The 23399-nt window shown below is 45.7% G+C and overlaps 2 protein-coding genes across 2 annotated transcripts in view; both read right to left on the reverse strand.

Annotated features, from left to right (window-relative positions):
• LOC108625571 (uncharacterized) lies at positions 1 to 6566 on the reverse strand (the record flags this gene model as incomplete). The annotated part of the gene is made up of 1 exon (XM_018025671.2): positions 1 to 6566. A coding segment is annotated over one exon (2835 nt), but the record flags the coding sequence as incomplete, so codon positions are not given.
• Positions 6480 to 23399, reverse strand: part of Ptp36E (protein tyrosine phosphatase 36E) — a 23812-nt gene continuing 6892 nt past the window's right edge. Inside the window, exons 2-14 of the mRNA XM_018026102.2 lie at positions 22233 to 22500; positions 12817 to 12941; positions 12173 to 12260; positions 11472 to 11548; positions 10852 to 10986; positions 9574 to 9714; positions 8897 to 9057; positions 8557 to 8692; positions 8177 to 8426; positions 7926 to 8002; positions 7484 to 7723; positions 6989 to 7333; positions 6480 to 6647 (exon numbers count right to left, since the gene is read on the reverse strand). Coding sequence (XP_017881591.1) covers positions 6567 to 6647; positions 6989 to 7333; positions 7484 to 7723; positions 7926 to 8002; positions 8177 to 8426; positions 8557 to 8692; positions 8897 to 9057; positions 9574 to 9714; positions 10852 to 10986; positions 11472 to 11548; positions 12173 to 12260; positions 12817 to 12941; positions 22233 to 22497 — 2121 coding nt within the window. The 5' untranslated portion in view covers positions 22498 to 22500 and the 3' untranslated portion in view covers positions 6480 to 6566. The remainder of the gene's footprint in view (positions 6648 to 6988; positions 7334 to 7483; positions 7724 to 7925; positions 8003 to 8176; positions 8427 to 8556; positions 8693 to 8896; positions 9058 to 9573; positions 9715 to 10851; positions 10987 to 11471; positions 11549 to 12172; positions 12261 to 12816; positions 12942 to 22232; positions 22501 to 23399) is intronic.

Consider the following 23399-nt stretch of genomic DNA (forward strand, 5'->3'; position numbering starts at 1 on the left):
TACAACATACGATCTATTTATTATTTACAACAACGTACCAATGTTACACAAAATGTACCACATCGTGTTCTTCTTTTCTATTTAAATCACTTATCACACAATTTACAAAACGTCGCTCATTCGCTCTACACTTTAGTTCAGCTCGATAAATGAATTGGAGATTCGAAGTTTATTCTCGGGCGGGGCGCGAGGAATTGTGGGAATACTCTCTGAAATGTATATAGAAATTTCTGAATAATTGCGCAAACAGTCGTGTAATATATTTTGTTATAAACAATTAGACAAATGCGTCTGGATCGAACAGTTCGAAAGACCATTTTGAAAAAATGTGTGAATTCGATTTAAACACTCGATGTTAAAAAGGTACTGTACATCTCGAAAGGAATTCTCGTCCCTTGGAATATTGTTAGATTTTCTTTTAACATTCAATATCTATATAATACTCGTAACATTTAAAAAATCCATAACCACTCTCCTCTCAACAATTGTTTGCAAATAAACGTTAGGTGGTTCACAGCATATTGTCGATTGCTCAAATTGTCCGCGTCACTCGTACTCTCTTCAACTTTTTTCTACAATACATATACGTATGTGTATATATATACATATATATATACCTATATATGTTATGTAACAACAACTATCCAATCATTCGACATTAAAATTTCGTCGATTTTCATATAATCGTTCGATTCTACAACCTTAAAGTATTAAAATAGCGGCTAGAAATGATAGAAAAATTCATCAAGTACAACAAATAAATAGTTTTCGTTCTGAAACAAGTAAAACAATTCCCGGACAATCCGGTGTAGTAAAATCGTTAAAATTTGCATGGACGCGAGATTGTATCTCTCGAGAAATGAAGAGATCGTATTAGCTAATTCTCGCCTTTCTACGTTAGATCGTCTCATTTTTATTCATCAGCCGTTCAATCTTAACGAGATAAAATTCAGTCACGTCCGTGATTGATCGCGTGACATATTTTTTATAAAGTAGTTGCAATGTTCGTTAGAAGAAATTCGTATGAAACGATCTGACGTAATTACGATTGATGAATTCTTTCGAATAAAAAGTTTCGAATACGACGACCGTAACGAATCGTGGACGTGTTTCGATGGGTTCGTTCTTGGCCATTAAAATCTCGCCTGCGAGAAATAAAATGTTTCACACACAAACTCGACTAGAAAATACAAAGGACTTTCTCAGCGAATCTCGCGATTCGTAAGTATTCTCTCATTATCGTATAATAGTTCTCGATGCATCTATGTGTGTATCTTACAAGCAAAAATTCATTCAATGAAACTAATTTTCGTAATTACGTTACGTACATCCGATCAGGGTAAACGACGTAACGGTGCTAATCAAAGAAACCGCCTCCTAGCTCATATCCCTTGCTCAAACTGATAGCAGCACAATCTAAGCGAACAGAACAGCTGTTGTACCTTCCGAAGAATCTCTTACTCCTTTTACGACTTTTACCCCTTCGTTTAACTTCTGGACTAAATAAAGAGATGCATGTTCGTTAACGATACGCACAAAGATGACGAACATGGACAGCCGAATAGATGGACGGATGGCTGTTAGGATGCCGTTGCTCTCGTCTCTTTTAAATTAAGAACGAGTCTGGACGATTTATGCCTTACGAACCCTGGCTCACCATGTGTGTTTCTTTTTTTATTTTTTTTTTCTTTGATTGCACTTTACCGATTCTGAATGTAATCGTATGTGTATGTATGTATATATAAAAGTAAATCCGTAACATACAATAAATCGTATCTTTGGCACATTTCGTTCAATACCGTACAAGTGTACATACCTATTTACTTTGGTACGCTTGTATACTTGTCATCCAATTATATATATATATATATAAATATATAATTATATTATATTCACCAACTTGCTTTACTATCTAATAATCATATATATATACATATATAATAGAATACGTCCAAATATTCCATCGGAATAACGACAGCATGTATTTACCACTTTACCCTTCTATATTTATACATCTACAGTAAATTTATTCATTACTTTCCGTTATTTCAAAAGTGCCACTGTCAATTCTATCTACTCCTAGAAAATTATCAGGAACGATCCGTTCTTGCATCGCTCGATACCATACATATAATAATAATAATAATAGTAGTAGTAGTAGTAGTAGTAATGATAGTAATAACAATCTGTTTACACGTACAATAGTAATAATAATGTTTCCATGGTTTTCTGTGTGCCGTTAAAACGTCACGCGCTTCGCCGAGCGGAGAATAGGCTTGGCGAGCGTGGGAGTTGCACTCTCTCGCGCGCGTTTAAATTAGATCTGGATCTTGGGATGGATGGAAAATTAACGGCAGTAAAAACGTGCCTTAATTCTTCTTTTATGCTTCCCGTTCACGTCGATCCGTTGTTCAACGAGGAGGCATCCGCGATTCATCGTTTACCGAGAGCGCAACTCTGTGGACCCATTCAGAATATCCGGCCCGGTAGTCGGAATATATATTTACTTTTATTTATGCACCGCGCGGTAGGACTATTCGCGTTCGTTTTTTTTGGGGTGTGGGGGGGAGGGGGGAGTTTTCTCTTTTTGTTTAAATAAATATATCCACGAACAAGGCACTGCTCGACAGGCAGATGTGTACGCGCGCGACACCGTGTCGTCGTTGTCGTTCATTAAGGAGTCGTGGGTACCGGGAATCTTTGTAGCGAGGGGCACGCGTGCATTTCTCTGCAATCTCTAACTTTGATTGGAAACTTGACGGAGCAAGCGAAGACGAGAAAGATCGTTTTCGAGAATCATCCTGGTATCTCAATCTGTTCCGGAGATTAGGAGTATAGGACGACAAAATAGTAACACCGAAACAAAATTGTGCTCCTCTTTACGCGTATTATTCATCGTAAAGTTGCACATAAAATGATGTGATTGAAAATTGCAATTCGTACAAAGACATATTTGAGGTACGCGAAGAATTGAAAATGCGTACCCTGCATCGCTATGGTTCACCTGTACACACGACCGTGGATACTCTCCGTGGGGGGGAAGGTGCGCCACGAGCTGTCAAGCTTCTTCGAGCCCGTTTCCTCATCGCGAAACATCGCGCCGGGTAAGAATTGTGGTCGGGATACGTTTTAGAATATAATCTGCGTTTGCGTGCATCGACGAGACTTTCAAGCTTAAAGTAACTTTAAGAGAAAGAGAGAGAGAGAGAGAGAAAGAGAGAGCCGTTCCGAGTTTAGAATACAATGGAAATGAAATAAATTCGCTGTACTTTGGACAAAAACGTCCCTTAGAGTCGACTTTTTAATTATAGAATTGTTTAATCAAGAAAATTGCACAATTATCCCCGAGAGCAACTGCGAATTGCTGATTGCCAGTTACACTCTGATAGAAATCAAGGGCGAAGAGAAGGGTGTGGCAATAAAACCAGGCCGCGTAAACTCCACCTTTTTACGACCACACACTCGTGTTTTCATATTTCAACGGCATCTAATAAACATCCTATCAAGTGATTACGAATGAAACGGATCGAAATACGAGTAAATTAGTTGAAACACGTTCAGCGTATAATAAAAAGAATTGATTCGAGTGTGTAGGAAGCTCGAGACGACGGAACGTCCAAACTTCCCATTTTCATTGTTCTTGGTGCCCTCGTTTCGTTCAGAACGAAGCCGCAACGCAACCCGGAACGTCGTCACCGAGAGGGCTTCGCCCAGCGGCAGGTCGGCGTGCGTTATAAAGGGAAGCACTTGGTCCGTTTCTGGATAACGGTAGGTCGGCAGTCGACCTTAGAACCTAGGGTGAAACTCTCTGGCTTGATCGACTCCTCGACGGAGATCTTGCCGAGCCTCTTCTTCCGCACTCGGAAAGGAGTTGACCTGGGGGATATGATCTCGTAGAGATCGCTAGTCCTACCCTGGATCTGAATGCCCTTGGGACTCGCTTTCTGATCGATGGGAATAGCAATATCGATCTCGGTGCAGTGATTCTGATTTAAAGTTTCCGGAACGTCTTTCTCCGAGTCGTCTCCGCACTCTTTCGTCTCGTTCGTTTCGTCCGACGGAGTATTGAATACGTCCGAGGAGTAACTCTTCGCGTCGCACGTCAACTGTTCCTCGGTCCCCGAAGGCAAATTCCTGGTCGAGGCCAAGGATATTGCCCTGACTTCTGGTTTCGCCGGTTTCTCGTCATCCGCGTAGTCCAACGACAGACACTTTTTCTCGAACAGAGCCGGTCCAGGAACTTTGCTCTCGGACTCTTCCGCTCTCTCGTCCGACTTGTTCGCATTGTCAAACGAATCGATCACTCTCGATGGACGGCGAATGCTGTTCTCCCGTTCGACGGACAAACAGAATTCCTTGTCGGTCAAGAGAATACGTTTAGCCTGTCGGACCGGCTTCTTGTCCAGCTCGAAATCCTTCTCCCACGACGGAGTTTTCAACAAACTCTTCACTTTCCTCAGCTCCGTCAACAAGTCCGTGGTCTCCTGCGACAGTTCGTGAAAAATCCTCCGCTTGTGTCGCCTCACAGACGAATTGGTATCCGATTCTTGATCGCTGAGATGTTCGATGCCTTGCTGCTTCTTCAACACGGAACGAACACGGACCGGTTCCTTGCTCTCAGGAGGAGCAGAATCGTTCTTCGACGTTTCTTCCGTTTGCGACTTGGCTTGATCTTTGTCGCTCGCTTTCCATTCCTGCTGCCTGCCAATTATGCTCTTCTCACGGTTTCCCCTCGTCCTTCTTTTAAAGTCCGCGTATGTTTCGGTCGGTATCTCGCGACACCTAAACTTGTCCTGGAGCTGTTTGAACGTTTCTTTGGTGTACTCCTGATTCGTTCTGTGCGCCAGAGAATCTTCCGACGAGGCCTCTTGGTTCGTTCGAGCTCCCGTCTGGTGGTAGTCAACAGTCGACGCGGTGCGAGGCAAAAGATTGTCAGAGGAAATGCCTCGCCTCTCGAACTGAGGTTGTTTGCTCGGTTCCTCGTCCTGATCTTCGTTCCTACCCGTCGCGATGTCTTCGTAAGTCTGCCGCCTGGTCTTTAACGGCGAGTAAAGATTCTTCTCCGAGGAATCGGCTTGGTAATCTTCTCGACCGGACGAGATCGGACGTTTCGTCGGTGAGTTGGGAACGCTGTCTCGAGATTTATTCTGGACGGCTCTACGACGCGCGTGCGTTCGCGGGGTCGAGACGTCCCTCTTCAATTGCCACCTTCCTCTCGGCGAGTTGCCCCAGCTATTGGGCTCTTTGTCGGACCCGAAGCTGCTGTTGGAGAAGATGATCTCCTCGCTGGTCGTAACGCGACACTTTAACAATTCGGCGCCGTTTCTAACTACTCGCTCTTTCCGATGATCGTTGTCCGGCTTAGATTCCGGCGACTCCTCGGTCGTAGTCCCCTCCGTCGTCGTTTCCAGTGGCAAGGAGCTCGGACCGGAATCTAAGACGTCGTCCAACGAAGCACCGCGGAGAGGTGCTCTCGAGATTTCCTTCGGTTGAACCGTCGATTCCAGATCTTCCGTTTCGAACGAGTACATCTTCAACAAAGGAGGACCCTTGCTAGACTTTCTCCTCTGAACGTCGAACGACTGTCCCCCCATCGCAGGCTTCGTATTCTCATCGCGCCTCTTCTCGTAACGCAAACTATCGAAGAAAAATTTGTCCAACGTCTTCGACGAGCCGATCTTCTCTAAGAAAGGTTTCTCCACCGCCTTGCTAGGCCCGATCTTCTCCAAGTAAGGTTTACCGATGATCCTCGGCGCCAGTTTCGCCAGGAACGGTTTATCCTCCGTCTTCGACACGCCGATCTTCTTCAGGAACGGACGTTTTTTCTCCTTAATCTCCTTCTCGAACGATCTGTCGCTGAGTCGTTCGTTGCTGTAGTTGGACGAATTGTCGCTGCTCTTCGATCTTGCTCGCTTGTTCCTCGGATGCGGCGTTAACGGTGTCCTCGGTGTTCGCGGCGTAAGGAACGGCTCCTGATTCGGACAAGTCTCGTCCAGCAGAGCGATCGCTTCGTTCAGGTCCATGCACGCTTTCCTAGGCACGACCGATGGCGCGACCCGCGACGGTATCTGCTCGACGGGGCTGTTCCTCGGGGACGACGTCGCCTCCGGCTTCGTTTCCGAGCACGAGGGATACGAGCTCCGATCGGCCGCGGCCCCCGGAGAGGAATCGATCATCGGATAGTCCTCCAAGTACCAAGGCGTGACGCCGAGGTCCTCCGGTCTGGCCGCCGCGGTGCTGCGAGCCGGAAGTAACGGGTTCTTGCCGATGGCATCTTTGTTGCCGCCAGAACCGGTCGATTGCTGGTCCGTCTGCGTGGCGTTCGACGACGTTCCGGAGGTACTGGCGGCAGCCTCGTCCGGCGTGGTCACGGCCGTCACCCGGTGACGATATTTCGTGCACCTGGCGAAGTACGGCAGCGCGGGTCTCGCGGTCTCGACTATCACGCGGCCCTGGGCGCAGGGTACCACCGGCTCGCCGTCTGCTGGAGCCTCCTCCGGGGTCAACGGCAGCGCGGCGCCCCTGCCGAACTCGATGAACCACAGCTCGTCCCTCAACTCGTTTTCTCACTTCTTCTCGTTCATATCCTTGTTCAGATAGTGAAGCACGTAGTGCAACACCAGATCGTAACAGTACTTGTATTCCGTCTGAAACAGGCGTGTACAGGTTTTCATTCGTTCGTTCGTTTGTCTATTCCATAAACGGGCGGTTAAAAACTATCATCGTTCAAAAGTTACTTCGACGCGCGACGTTGATCTCACGCGCCAATCATCAGATCATCTGGTAGAATTACGGCTGGCTAAACAACGATATTATACTACTCGTACGAGATCCGATTGCACACAATCCCTGCCCACAGAGACCCATCTTAATGCACCTCGTTTTATATCGGGACCGTTTCGTTTCGCCAACGAAACGGAAAATGTGGTGCAAAGTATTTCGAAACGGTTCGGACAAACGAGTTTGTTCTGTGTTTACGGACACTTACCATATTCTCTACGAGCTGGGGCCTGTGTCTCCGCACGGTTTTAACCGCCTGGAAAATGTCCACTTCCCCGTGTTGTATCACCTGCTCTATGCACGCGTTTGCGGCGCAATAAACGCCGCAACGACTCCTGCCGTCGGGCGAGACCACAGCCACCGGCCCATAATCGGTCCGTTGCCTCCACCTCTCGACCATGTTCATCAACTCGACCAGGCTGTTCGTCGACGTCGGAACTTTGTGGCCCATCGGCCAGCAGGTCAGCTGAAATAGCTGCACCGTCTTCGGCGGCGCCTTCACGCCGGCCATTAACTCAGTTAGCGACACGATCTTCTTGTTTATCCTGAAAATCTGCAAAATTACCAACAAACACCGTTTCCGTTACATGGAGTATCAGTAGTATACGTTGTATCGATCGTTGTGCATTATAATCGATCGTTGGGCGGGACGTTCTGTCGAACGTTGTCTCGAAAGATCGACGAACGAACGAACGATTCTCACCCAAGTTTTGATGTTCGTGTAGTGATTGTGGCTGATGTGATCGATCGTAAACACGGGTCCGTATTTCTTCGAGTGCTTCCCCTCGGGCCAGAAACTCGGGAAATTGGTGGATCCCGGTGGCGGCACGCAAAGCACCACCACCGCGGAGCACTCGTAATCGTAAACCAGGGACCAGAATTCGCCGCAAGTGTGTCGAAGCGGCCACTCCGTCACGATGTATTCCCTCGGCTTGGTGTAACCCTGTCGGAGACGCTCGTTTAGGAACGCACGTCGTTTACACGCCGGGAGCTCGTAATTTGTGCGAAATGTGAAACACGTAATAAAGGAAGAGAGAAAAGATTCTCTTTCCGTTGCCTCGATTTTTTTTTTAATAGAAAAGTTGAACGATGAAAATGACAAACGAGTCGCTCATTTTAAAGATGAAAGAACGCAATATACTTACGTCGACAAAGACAGCGTTTATATAATCAGTATAACTGTTACCCTGGAAGCTGGTGAGGTACGGCCGGAAGTTGTCGGCTAGAGTGAAAAATCATGTTCCATAAATAAAAACGTGGTCGATCCACGAGACGTGTATAACACAGCCATTATTTATACTCGTTACACGCGTCACCGAATGTAACATATACGCGCGCGCGACCGAACATGGAAATGTATTAAATCTGTGGTTTTCCCATGCGGGAGAAAACTTACGCGGTACTACTAAAACGTCCCTGTTCTTCTCCCTGTTATCGGCCCTGTGACCTCCGGCGCAGTCGCCGATAGTGAAACGCGGCGTCTGCTTGTAAATCTGCTGATACTCCCGTTGATATTCGTTCATCTTAGTTAGCGGATCTTTCACGCTCTTCTGCTTGAGACGCTGCGACAGTTCCGACACTGGGAACCACGACGCGCCGCACACGACGAACTCCTCCAGCGTGTCGTACACGAATTTGTACTGTTCCTGCACGAACGACAAAAAAATCTGTGTAGCCTTGCGCTCGGACGCTGATCGAAATCGTGATCGTTCAATTGTCCCACGATTCAATATCAACCGAGATTTCATCGAACGAATAAGTGTTTCATGGATTTACCAAGTTCTCGATAAGTCCTCTTCTACTTTGCCGTAACTTTTTCAAGTAGCCGAACACGTTGAAAGCGTCTTCCTCTTCGGCCAGTTCCATGTTCGCGTCTATAGCCAGATACACCCCGGATCTCCCTCCGCCGTCGCTTTGTTTCAAACGGAAACGTCAATGGCGTCGTATCATTTTACAATTAAATAAAATACCGAACCGCTTCGAATCTTAATCGAACTTTGTGGCGGACAATTGAATTGGTTAAATTGTTTTACAATTTATCGAAATCCGAGCGTAACAGCGTGTTCGGACTAATTGTCCTAATTCTAATACATTTTACTCGGCGTGACGAACTTACTTGCAGTGCACTACCATAGGACCGGAATCCTTTTTTATGGTCGACCCGACCACTGCCCTTACGCGTCGACGAAATTCTAAAACCGCGTTGCCAAACGGACACGTGTGCGAGTGCCATTCCGTGTAGTGGAACTGTAACAGCGTTCTCTCTTCCGTGATCTCCTGAAATCGAAACGACGCTGTCTCTTTTTCTACTTTCGCCCGCTTCGCTCTCCGTTCCGCAATGGGTGTCGCAATATAAAATTGTCATTAATATGCGGGAGGATGGCGCAGACGATCGTCTCCAAGTTTAGATCAGTTGCATTATGCACGATAGGCAATGAGTTAATCCGAACTTTTTGCCAACTTCTGTCTCCTTTCCCTCGGCCGACGTCTTACACGAAATTCGGGAAAACTTCTCGAGTTCGAGTTTCTAGCTCGAGCGAGCGAGTGCCCGTCAGACTTGGTTACCGTGTCTATCGGGGGATTATTCCGACTCCATTATGCCGCGGAGGCATAATTCGTGTCACGCAAATCGTCGGCGACGAGTATCGGGAGAATTTCAAATTGAAAATTTTCGCGACGGGACACAGAAAATCGTTGAAAGGGGGAACGGGACGGGAATGACGATTCACGAAGTGTAGGTGCGGCACTTTGGTACACCTGCGATACGTATCGGATATGTGGAAATGCACTCACGTCGTTCTCGTTCTTCTTGTAAAGCCTTATCGTTCGTATGTGAAAATTGGCGAGCTCCTCTTCCTTCAGTACGGAAACACCGATACCGCCGTACTCCTCGTCCTTGTCCTTGCTGGCCGGCCAATACTGCACGCACATCACCTGAGATCGTTCATAGATACGAACTTTTGATACGTGAGAAAAATCTGTGGAAACGAGTTCGCGAGAAGGCGTAACGGCAAGAATAATAATTATGTCTCGCGTGACACGAATTCTGATTTGACAAACTGCAAGCCGACGATTGGAAAGAAATGTCGCGCGGTTCCACGAGTTAAGAATCGTTATCGTTATCTGCACGTGGAAGAAGAGTTTTGCGAATCGTGCAAAGGAGGGGTGCTGTTGCCGGAGGCGAGGACGAATTTTCCACGGCGTGCCGCGCCGGGAGAACGTCGTCGGCCCTTCGGATCTGGATCATCGTTACGGAGGCAAAGAGGCGCGGCTAAACGAAGTGGCTGCTAACAACTTCGAAACTCGTTTACCCCGTTCATCGTCTATTTCGCATGCGAAAGCGCGGCCTCTTTAGACTCCGGCCAGCCTCCCTCCAAGTTTCCACCGTGTCTTTTTCCACCGACGCGAGGACACGGGTGTCTTTTGTTCGTCGAACAAGCGAGTAACCGAAATCGGAAAACCGCGTTTCCGAACAGCCGTCAGATGAACTGCAACTCGGAACCGTGTAATTTCTACGATATTTCGTGTACACAGCAAGACAGATAATATATTAAGGCAGCGACTAACAATTCCATCAGATTTCCCTTGAAATACGCAATATCAATTTATGACTTTGTGCCGCGGACAACTTCCTATTTGCTCGGTTCTTGTGGCCGGCATTAAATATATCCCCGTTATATCTCATTCGGAACTTCGCCTCGATTAAATCGCTAGATAAACTATAAATAAATTAATTTGAATTATTGGAATTACGAAACGAATTACAATTTCCTGGCACCGATACGGGAGATAAAACAGCGTCGAGACAGCGGAAGGATTTACGTCGGCCCGACCTCTGTCACCCTTACGCCAAGCCACGATGTCCCAAATAGATATCAACCCTTCACCGGGTTAGCTCGCGCGAATTATCCTCAACTAAGTAACTTTCGTTTCAACCGACGGAACTAAGTAATTTATATTTCTTCTTCTTTTTATTTATATATTATTTATTATTTATATTACTTCCACCACGGATTGCGTTACCGCGGAATTAGGTACCGCGAGGTTGTCTCGTAGAGTCAATCGGCTCACCTTAATGAAATCGAACGTTTTCGTCAACATTACGATGCAGCAGGCCTTCTCTTGCCAAACCATTCGCCAGAACTCTGTCACGGTGTTCTCCGTCGGTCCCTGAGTCACGATGTAAGCGTTTGGTTTCAATATACTCTGTAGAACGAACACCCAATCGCACAAATTAGATCTGCATACTAAACCGATTAGGAAACGCAATTATGGACGTTCCCATCGGACAATTCCGTGTAATTCGATAATAAAAGAATGCAACCGCTCAAGCATTGCTCTCTATGGATACACTGGGTCGTTTACGTTCAAGACCACTTCCACCACCGGTTCACTTTTATAAAATTTTGGGATTCTTACTCGAGTTTCTACTTAAACGCTGTTAAGAATTAAACGTTATGGGTTTAAATAAAGAAAAGAAGTTTTCAGATGTAAACGAGCCAGAGTGTCCCAGGGGAGATTAAGAAACCTCCTGTTGTAACATAGCTTCATTCAAAATGGACAGTTTCCTTTGAAAGGATTGTTAAGATCTCCGGATTATCCCGGATCAAGGCTAAAGATTTTTTCTTATTTCTCTCTCTCTCTTGGAATTTAAGAAATGTTGTCCTTGTTGAAAAACTTGTTCTACTTACATCTACGTAAGAAGCGTTAATGTAATCGGAGTCAGGCTCGCCTTCGATGTGATCCAAAACGACCCTGTTGTAGTCATCTATACTCGAAAACGGAATTCGCTTACATCAGTAGCAGCAATCAATGGAGCGTATCGGACGAGAAATGCATTTTCCGCATACATTTCTTTCTTCGCGTGATCATTGCAATCATTCTTAAATATTTTTATACACGGCAAACGTTATTTCTATACAAATTTTTGTAGAAATGCGTGAAATCCCGTCTGTTGAGCGATCGAATTAAAAAATTCATGAGACACAGTTTCTCTAGTAATGAACTCTATTTTTAAACGTTCAATTCCGTCGTGATTGCACGGGTATAACGGAATTCGTGGACGCTATAGGTATTCGGGAAACTTGTCGGGCATGCATGCACAGCTCTAGCCGAACGTCCAGTCGCACGCGTGCTACGAAAGGCGCGAACGTAACCGCATTTCCTAATTAGACCCGTTCTGCTGAGCGTCGTCGTGACCGGAATTTTTCGTCGCAGCGAATAATTAGAACCGTAGCCGTGCGTGTGTAGGCGAGCACACACGTACACGAGTGCCCGTGAGAATTGCCGCGGTGATATCGAAGGAGAATCGCGTGGCGAGACGCGATAGGGAATTTCGTATTTCGTTTATAATGATTACTAAAAAAAGAAGAAACGAGTAGTCGTCACTTACAAGGTATACACCTCTGGTTCTGGTTCTTCTCTTTGTTGGCCGGCTTGGTCGCGTGTCTACAAGAATGCGTTTCCACTTTCGTAGCTGTCTGCAATGAGAACAGATTCCTCGGCTATCGTAGGGTATCGTTAACGGGAGCATCAACTATCGGTGATCGGATCGTGGAGCCCAATCGAATTTTCTGGCCTGCAATCTCGATAATTCTCGAGATGATAAGGAAACCCGGAGCCGCGGGCACGCGCCGTGAAATATCGTTTCTCGACTCGATGCTGACCAAAATTGAATCCGACCGACCGACCGACCGACCGACCGACGGGAAATGGGTCGTCGCGATATTTACCGGTCGTAAACGAGATACAACGAGCAACGAAATTGCACGGAGTCAACTCTCAACATTCACTGAATTCGATTCGACCGAATTACATTACACCGAATTCACTATTGAGCATCGATTATTATCACGTGAAACGCGTTATATTGATTTGCATCAACGATACGTCGCTTTTGCGAATGCAATCTCACGATTGCGCTTCTTTCTCAAATATAAGACACTGTTTATACGGAGAAATAGTTGAAGTTATTATCGAGGCCAGGGTAGACGAAAGGCGAAGGAAAGTGTATACGGTGGGATTTATTGTTCTCACCTGAAACTCGACGCGGTATAGAACGGGGAACTTTCGACGCAGCTCGCAAAGCTTCGGGAATTGCGAGAGTTCGGTGGGCGCGGACGGTAGGGTGGTACTCATACTGCCACCCAGCTCTTCGGACGCTGCAAACAAAGAAAAAGTATAAAGTTAATTCGACTGATATTTAATTCCCCATTTCGGCTTTCCCTTTGGTCTAAATCTGACTCCAGTTTCCGTCGCATCACAAGCTTAAAAAACACAATTTATTCGAAACGAGTAGAATTAAATCTAAAGAAGCGAACGACATTATTCGTAGTAAAATTGTTAATGCCGTTTAAATGAAATATCGAGATTACCATTAACTCCACTTAACCCCGCAATACTTGCCAGCTCCGCGAATCTATCTTTGATCACAGCTGATAATTGAATCTCGCGGACCATTCATTATCAGTGACATCCCTCGAGAAAACTAGTATTTAAGGGATAAAAATTAAAATTAATATTTAAGGGAAAAAAAGAAGCTGTTCTTCTGTTTCAACCTAATGGAAATTTATGCAAATGCTTGTTACTCATTCCGTTTCGTCCGTGAGCCTTGCCTTTCCGCATTTTTAATTATCATTTACGCTGCACGAGATCGTATAAGGAACCGTGTCCTAAACCGTGCAGTTGCAATCAGTGGCAATTCATTATTTAGCCGAAAGGCAAATCGGCTTGACTCGTTTCAAACCTCAGTGAAAAAGAGAGTGTCGTAATTCACGGTCGAAAACACGAGTCTTCGGTTGAGCGAGTAAACGAGTAGTAGTTGTAGGGGAACCGCCGCCGCCCGCCCAGTTCCGACTCGTTTTTATCCAAACGGAGCATCGGTTCGGGTGCGCGATTGTGTTAAAAGACTGTTTCGTAACTGGGTCAACGTCGTGGCACCGAGCATAAACATCCCTCGCGGAGTATAAAATCTCATGAGCTTTCTGGAACGCTGTCACGTTCCAATGTGTAACCGTGAGACGAAACTGGAACGGCGGAGGCAAACATCGCGTACACAGTCGATTTTCGAACTCGTTTCTGCCACTGATATGAAAAACAACTCGCGCGAGATAACAGAAATTCATCTGATCTTATTACGTCTGGCGAAAAGTTTTCAGACAACCTTAGGGGTAGTGCGACTGATATAAAATCAGAATGGGAGAACGACTTATTGTTTTATTGCACGTGCACTATCCATCGTATTTTTGTACCCTCGGAATCGTCAAGAATCGCGTCAGATCCAATGAGCGGTGATTCTCGACCCCATGAAATAAACATGGACGGTATCATGGTCGAGCCTCGAAGACGATGAAATTTCATCCCAGTATCGAACGGGAGCCGCTTTGTTCCCTTGATTACATAACAATAGTTAGAGTCAGGCGGTACAACAGCCTCATTACCCTTTATCGGCGTTCGATAGGCCGCGAGAATCCGATGACACAACGGTCTTTATTGCTTCCACCAGTTTTCGCAAAACTATTACTATTGAATCTCGTCATCAGTGAAAATCACTATTAGATCACCCGAACGGGACTGATTGATCGACTGAATCCTCGAGGGATGAATCGATGAGTAACTTTATCCTTCCAATTAATCAATGACGAATTGATTACATCGGGTCTTCTTAACGAGACCAATAAATTATTACATTATTTCTGACGACGATTCGCTTTGCATACGAGATTGGCAATCGCACTGATTGAACCGGTGATAAGAAATTGCTGATACAGCGGAAAAACTAATGCGACACGTTATACGTATATAGAGCGAAGAAGATTGGCAGACGCGTGGTTTGTCTTGGTGACATCCGCGTCGCGTTCACGAAACTGTCAACGTATCGTTTCGTGAAACGCTGCTGAATGGACGGGTGAGAGAGTTAAGCGGAAATCCGAGAACGAAGCGAGCACGAACGGCAGCGGTATCATTTCGGGTAGCACCTGTGGATGACACGGTACAAAGAACCGTAACCGTTCGCGTTTAACTCCCCGACTTTCAACCAGTCAGTCGCGGCGGAACGACTCTGCACGAGTTTCAATCGATCGATCGATCCTTATCTAAAAGCGTCGTTAGCTACAATACCCGCATACGAAATGAAACTACAGAACAGGTTTAAATAATTTTATCAGTAGACTGGCTTTTGTGCAAAATAACACGTTTGCGATATCAGAACGTTTTTCATTGCTACATTCAGTTTCTCTATAAGTACAAACGAATGACCTCCGCGGTCCATTTCTCAGAGAATACATTAGAATACTGGAAAAGATAGAAAAGTCTCTGAACGTCTCCACGATTCCAATGTACTTCGTTTCGAAGGAAATGAGAGTAGCAAAAATCAATGTGCAGTCAATTATTTTTTTTTTTCCAATGCTAATTGCCATTTCGTTTCCTCTGCTTTGGTAATCGACTGTTCTTTCCCGGCCCTTGGTTCTTTGAGGTGTTCCTTGAAAAGAACGTTGTTCGCTACTTTCAGCGTTCGTCCGAAAGCCGCTGCAAGAGGTTCTCTATGTGCTCGTTTCCCTCCGCGTAAATCCGTATTTGGGCAAATGAGATGTTTTTCTCTTCGTTTATTCTTGAGAATCGAAGCTCTTACTCCCCGCCCCCTTCATCTCTACTTTAATTCCGTTCCATCGCGACTGCAATTTCGAGTCGAAGCGAAAATGCATAAAATTGCGATTAAACATGTAAAATTAACGTAGTCGTACAAAAAAGCTAACACCAGTTGTACAAGTAAAACAAATAAGATTTTTGTTGTGAAACAACATATTTGACGTATTTCCATTGAGGATATTTCAGATAGAAATTACTTTTATCATTCAAGTTGAAGTAATCCACTTAATTGTAATGTTATATGTAATGGTTTCACGCGTTACCTGCAGTGCTTCTGCTTTTTTTGTGTAACCATGTAAAATTATCGGTTTATTAAAGAACGGTAGAAGATCTTTACTTTATGATCGATCCCAACGGGGTGAGATCGTTCGAACGATCGATAAATCCCGAACCAGTTTCCTACTAGAAAATTGTTTAGCAACAGTAATTGTGTGTGTGCGCCGTTGCTCGTTTGCCGTCCAACTGCCTCCCGTTGATGTTCAATCGTCCATAGAACTGCTTATCTCTGTTGGTTAGATGTCGTTTTACCGCCTTTCTTTTAGCCAACGATATATTCTTTGTTCCCACCGACACGGGCAATTAATGTAATTAGATCGAGTGTCTTCGAGCTTCGAAAGTGCTCGACTATGCTCCGCTCCGGCTCAAGGCCGATCGAGACCGATCATTCTTTCACGTCGAAAATTAAAATTCTTTCTCACATTTTTCGGCTGTACCCTGGCTAAAAGTTTCTAGTCAAATGTCATACGGTAACGAATGAAGCGTACAAAGATCCAACGCCTGTCTCAACGTTCTCGATCGAATGTTCTAACTAATAAATTAACAGATAAACGGAGCATGCTAAGATACATTGTCCATAATATGTTGTTAATATTTATAAGAATAGTACGACTTCTCCGTCCAATAGTCGAGACCACATTCGTATTACGTCTACGTTTGACCGTGAGAATAATTTAAATCGATTCGTGTAATTCCGTATTTTCGTTCGGGCGAATGACAGATTGTCAAACGTCGGTGCAAGTGTTTGTCTTTAATCTTTCAACGTCCACCTCCGAGTCTCTTTTCAGAAGAGGTGCTCTCAGTCGAAATTGTCAAGGTGTACCCGGCAAGTAACAACAGAACGATAAAAGCATTGGATACCCAGCTGGTACGAACGCCAACGTCTAATACCTCGTATCGAGCGTAGATATCAAATGTTTACCTCCGGTATTAATACCACGTATCAACGTTTCAATATTCGCATCTGCATAAGCTTAAAATAAATATGATTCCGCGTTTGGTAAGGCCGCGTTGAAACGCCGCGTCGACGTCGTCGTCGTGTATTTTCGTTTACGATCGATACGATGTCGAATACCTTTGTCGAGCGTCGAGTGGTTCATTAGGTACGTATCTCGCAGGATCGCCGACGCAGCAGGCCTTCATCTTTGTTGGGCGATACGAGAACTTCCCTCTTGGAACCGCCACGTTCTCAGACCACTTTGCTCGGGGAACCTGGCGACCTTCCCCGTTCGCCGGTGAAAAATATTTCTCGCAACTTCTGCTCACCGATCGATTCGTCGGTCGCTGTATTCAGACGAAACCACGTATTTTCTTAAACGCAGTTTCGAGGGTCTCGTCCATTTGGCTCGGACAATTTCGTCATCGTAACGTTCACCACACGTATTTATCTTGGTCGTTTCCGTCGACGGAAACTTTCTCGCGATCATCAGCGAGAGCAGGTCATTTCTGGGCAAACACGGGGTTGACGTCCTTAGGTGATAGACCAGAGACTAAAGGCGGCCGGTCGATAAAATTTTCACCGCTATCCGACCCTCGATCGAAATCGCCGCAACGTGTACGATTCTGCTATTTTTACACACGGAAAGGTTCCCTGTCTCGTTACGAATTCATGTCGATCTTCCAGCCCGAGAGGATTACCGATGCCCGACCTGCCATTGAGTCGAGCCACTGGCAGTAGATTATCCATCGCGCACAGCCAGATTCACACCACACCCGTGGCTGACCAATTCAGACTTTAGATTCATCCTTTATAATTCACGTTCCGCAGACACGTCATGGAATTTATTATTATTCGGACGGTTTGAACGATTCGTACGTCTATTAAGTCGATGCGAAAACAGTTGAAGTGACCACTTTAAGTGGCCAGCGATTAATCTCCAGCTGATACACGGTGTTTCCCGTGTTCGGAAGATGTCGTGAATACACGAAAGAGCGAATCGGTGCCAGTAGTCTATGTCGAGATTTGAAGTTCGGAACGTCAGTGGGTAAGAAAAAGTCGGAATAGCACTCGGGTAGACGTCGGAAGAAAAATTGCCAACGGGAGAACGGCGAAGGAACAGCGCGGCGGAGAAGGAGGAATCTGGTTCGACGGAGAATACGTGGGAGGTTTGTAGAACAGAGGCGACGGGATCAGAGGGAAGAAGTCGTGGAACGGGGGAGAGAGAGAGCACGGTGTCGGTGGCTTCCAATCGAATCCACTTTCCGTCACGCAGAACTTGCCGATGTCGAGAACGGATTGAAGCCGAGTCGAACGCGATTGGTATGCCAGTTTACAAGCGCACTCGATCGGTTAATAAAACGCTTTAGGCTCATGCGAAAATTATCGATGTCTTTCGTGCGTCTCGCACGTAGGAACGGTTCAGGAGACGCGTGTCGGATTATGAGATCTAGCAGAAATTCTCTTTGATCCTGGAAACAACGTTCGCATGCTTCCACTTGCCGACGTCACGTTAAACAGTTTTATGTAATTAGTAGACCGCAGATTTTCGTCTTCCCGTGCATTTTTAACGTTACACGCGACGAGCACGCTGACATTATTAAATTTAATGAACAAATTCAAAGCATATTTAGACTGTTTAATCCTGCATTCTACGTTTTACATAAAAATCTAATAATTAGATTCTTCGAAGAGCGCAAATTCCGCGGAAGGGAAATATTTAGACAGGCGGGGATTCCAAGTTCGCGTGTATTTTGGAAGCTTGCGTCAACGAAGAAATAGCCGGAGCGTCGAGATCGATGCTATCGGAAGGCACGAAAATAATTCGATTAAATCCTCGGGCAAGGAGTAGGAAACGATTTGCCTAAAACGAGAATGGCAAACTATTTTTAGCTCATGTAATACTTGGCTCCGTCTTTACGTCGGGTCGGTTGTAAACGGTTGAAATAAAGCGTAATATCAAAGCGGACTCGCGAGAACCAGTCCCCGGGATATTAGTTTACCTAACGCGTCTGCTTTGTGGGGTGGAAATGGTAAGTAAGACGATGCGCCTGCTACCACCGTCTAATTAAACACGGTCCCTCGGATCAAACAACGGTTCCTACCTACGTTACTCGGACGCGGAAATTGCGCCGAGAGATCATTTTATCGAGTAAGAATTACTTTGCAATTTATAGGAAATCGTTAGGACGGCACCGGGCGCCGTTGGTCTTCTCCAACGATGATTCTACGTCTCTACGTGTTTGAGCTCTCGATCGACGTCCCCGTCTGATTTATTAGTGCCACTTTGAATGGAGGACTGATTCCGTAAGGCGATCGAATCAATCAGAAATGAAGTTGTCGCTCGCGACTGATTGGACGACACATCGGGGCTATAATTTACGACCTGGAATCGCCTAAATGTCTGGGCTCGAATTGCTGATGACGAGGTGCCTGGGCGTCGAAGAAACTGCCTCTATAGAGGCACTGATCGGTGCGTCAAACGTCTGATTTGATTAGAAGGTAGGAACACGCTCGTGTTCGGCGGAAAAGAAATTGCGGTACACGAACGTGGACAATAACGTTAAATTTCATCTCTGTTACGAACGCGTTGCGAACGTTTGCGTTCGCGTATCTGCTCGGAGACGTATACGACGTATAGAAAAGAGGGATTACGTTTGAAAAGAGACGATTCCACGGAATACAATGGAGAGCCCGCTTTAGGACCACGGATATACAAAAACTAGTTAAATTCGGAGACCGAGCAATTCCATCGCGTTTCGTCCTCCCCCGTCCTTCCCCATCCCCCGGTCGAGAGCTTATCGAGTTCCCCTTTTATTCGCGGAATTTTTCGCTCAAAACCACTCCTATATTCCCTTCTTTTAAAAGGGATTCCAGGTAGAGCGAGACGCGCTGGCAAAGAAGCGACTTTCCCAGTAATGACGCCGACTACGCGAATATTCAATTAAAGAGCATCGCGGCCAATTTTCAAATATGTACGTAAGACCCGATTTCGCACGGTTTTTCGCTCTACCTCGAATTTCCTCATGAGTACTCATGAGATTTCCAATACGCACACTGTTTCATATTTATAACCCACGGATCTGCATTTAACGTTAAATATTCAGTCGGTGGTAATTAAATTCGCTCACGTTAATAAAATTGAGAAAGAATCGTCGCGTATTAATTTGTTTAGAAGATTGTGAAGAGCGACGGTGACGGCGGCGGTTCAGACTTGTAAGCTTTTTACGAGTGTTAAAAATCGTGAATGAAAACCGCGACAAGCCGACGGGAAAAGGCTTCGCCGCGTCGAAGGAGGTCAAAGGAACAAAAGGGGAGGTAGAAACGACGGAGGTGGTCGGTGAAACGACGCGAAATAAAAGGAAGAACAAACACGGACGCGAGAGCCGGGTGTCGTTCAATCTCGTTCAGCATCCACCGGGGTCGGGACAAAAAATACTGTTTGTCATTCCCCCGCGACACTCTCCCCTACCCTTTGCCCCCGGCTTTTCGATACCGCGAAAAAATGAGTTAATAGCCTCCTGGTGCTCGATCGAGCACCTCTTTGATTCGTGCCATCTTTCGGCTTGACAATTTTATGTTAAACGTTGGATCATGTCTATCTAATTCTGTCGCCAGAGATACTCGTTCCCACGATCGTTCTCTAACATGATTTCGTTCACGTGGCTAATTCAATTGATCAAACGTTCGGCAGTCGACAATTAGACTGTACATTTTTATGCAATCGATTCGTCTTGTACATACGAAACATACGAAAACGCATAAAACGATTCATTCGAATCGAACAAACGTTACGAAGTTATAAAGATCGCATACGTTGGCAGTCTGTGAATGGTACACCACGAGTCAAACTCATTATTCTCGATTGAAACAGGGCGAGCAGCTTACGCGATTAAAAACGCGAACGAGTAAATGTATACACTCGAAATTCTGATGACTGTACACGCTCGAGCTGAACGCGGTCTAGCCGTAGCCACGGTGTACAAATTTGAAAATTACCAAAAATAAAGTAGTTGACCCAGTGCCCGAGCCCTCCATTCTCTTCCCCCGGCTTTTCGTGTCACTGGCGCGAACACGCGACCGACGCTCGTTCGGGATACGAGTACTTAACGGCCCGCGAAAGCTCACAATCGGCGGTGGCCGAGGTGCATTCCTCGAGGGCGTTTACTGCCGCGATCCTGAATTATTTTTACACGCGAGACGTACACTCCCGTCCGCAAGTATATCCGATTCGGCTCGTGAGATTCGCACGGAATCATGGAGGACTTTGATCAGTGCACTAACGCCATGTCAGATAAAAATAATTCAGAATTCAAAATCGAAGAACAATTGTGTCGTGTGTACGTCCGCTGATTTTCAGCACTCAAGTTTCGAAGCTCAGGGGAACTAGTTTTAACTTTTATTCTTCAAAAATCCGCGTACAAAACTCTATTATTCATATAAACGTTCTAACATTTGATCGTACATTAAACATTCCGTCATCCCGCGTTATTTTAAAAATGTTTACTCTTTTGTAGACTCGTAAGATCAGCGGTCCATCAGATTCTGGCCCGCAATTAGACTGCCACGAGGGGCATCCATGGTCGTTTTCTTTTCGGCTGATCTTGACACGGATACGCGTATACATATAACGCGATGCCGAACGTTGTCCCTAGTTCGGCTCGACTGATCGTCGGTCGCGATCGAAATAAAGCTGCGAGGAAATAAACGCTTTGATCTAGCGCGTGCCTCTACGAGCCGGACGCTTTGGCACGTTTTCCAGTCTCTTTGTTCTGTGTATCTCCTGCCTTTATTCAAAATTCCGAGTCGATCAGGCTAGAGAAGAATGTACAACCTATCGAGTCGCCGCGCGTGTCTACACAAACGGACAACGCTTGAAACCTAATAAGCCAGGATACGTAAACGTGTCACTGTTCATCGGGGAATTGATTAATTATGAATACGAGATACCCCCGGCGCAATTATTCTACCACCGTGGGAAATCGATTCGGGCAAATATATTTATTTATACGTAGCATGATGCGTGTAATTATCAGCAGAGATAGAACGCAACTCCTGAAAGGTTTGATGACTTTCAATATTGATTCGATGCTCCCACGTACTGTCCCCCTACGTTGACAATGCAATGTTTTCGATTCATCGTATAAGTCAGCAGTCGAATATTCGTCACACTGATTCGTTTGAATTCTTCGCGAGAATTTCACAGATCAGATACCAACGTTGCGAAATTGAATTTATCAAAGCTTTTAATGAAACCCATAAACGTCCCACTATTTCAAAGGGCGGCTCTTATTGTCTCACGCCTGTATGCACATACGTCAGCTGCGAGAGGATATCGCTCGTTTTTCTTATCCCCCGTTTGTACGTTATACGAAACGAGTCGTGAAAAACGAGCAGGCTACTACTAGTACAATATACGGGCCATAGGAGCCAGAGACTAAAAGCATCTAAAACGCTGGTAAGAGGCGCACCCGTGTTTGATCGAATCGAGTTACGAATCTTCTATCGCCGTGACGTGGAAAATCTTTACAAAGCCTCCTGTTCGCGCGGAGGTACCCCGGCGGAAATTGCGACGAATCGTCGCCGAACTCACCGAAAGAGATGAGGCCGCTGTTCAACATCGACAACTTGATCTGGCTGGGGATCGACGCTAGGCTGTGGCCAGGGTTCAGGTGCCGTTTCCGTGGCGGTTTCTCCGGCGCCCGGGGCGCGCTTCTGCTTCTGTGCTGGTGATGGTGTTTCCTGTGCGAGTGCGAATGCGAACCGGCGCCGGTCGACGTGGCACCGGTCCTGTCGGAACCGACGCTGCTCAGCCCCAGGACACCGCCGCTGGTCGACTGCGTTCGCATCGACGACATTCTCTGCAAAAAGAACGGAAGCCATGCTTCAAAGATCCGTGTGCTGGTCGTTAGAGTCAAGTCACGAGTCGCCAAAGGATCATCAGCAGTTTGGACTCTGAAACGTTATACTTCTTCACTTGCAATTGTCATGAAAAGCTAAAACTGGCAATCGTCGCATCGACGTGTGATTGTCACGTCAAATTGACAAACGAGTTCTTAATGTCTCGTCAAACGACTTATCCGTGAAAGCAAAAGCGTTGAAAGCTGGCTCGAATATTCGTTTATCCGACTTTCGAGAACCACTTCCGGCTCCTTCCTGCGCGGCGATATTTTCAGATGAAACGTTATGGCTATTACCTTGAAACATCACCCGCCGGATCTTAATTTCTATTTCCTATTTTCCTTTTCCTCGCTTAAAAGATCTCCTGGCCCGCTTCGAAGCGAAAACAAGTTCCCGGCGAAGGGTTTATAGTGAAAGCAACTTAAGCACACCCCGGAGTTCTCTTTCCCCTAAATGCGTTCGTTCGTAAAGAATTCACGTTCCTCGAACACCGCCCCGTCCCGTTCTCTACCCATCTTTTACCGATTTATATAAATAACGTAGAAATATTTCGCTTCTCATTGGTAACGAAATTATTTCGAGGGAAATCACACGAATTTGCGCGAATCCACGATTTACGCTTAACGATGTATAGGCTATACATTTAAACAATGCTAGCATGTTGAATTTGTTGTTATACATTCCTATTACTATTGAAAAGCTACCTGCAAAATTTTAAATCAATTCATGGCTTTTTTGAAAAATTATAGTCACTTAAAATTTGCATGTACTCTTATGGTAATCACCCAAAGAAAACTTTCTGATATTTAGTGTACATGCGCAAAGTTGGAAGAAACAACTGACTTGAGGAAATACGAGC

The sequence above is a fragment of the Ceratina calcarata genome, unplaced genomic scaffold, assembly GCF_001652005.2.
Source record: "Ceratina calcarata isolate Rehan_Ccalc_2016 unplaced genomic scaffold, ASM165200v1 scaffold12, whole genome shotgun sequence".
Taxonomy (NCBI): domain Eukaryota; kingdom Metazoa; phylum Arthropoda; class Insecta; order Hymenoptera; family Apidae; genus Ceratina; species Ceratina calcarata.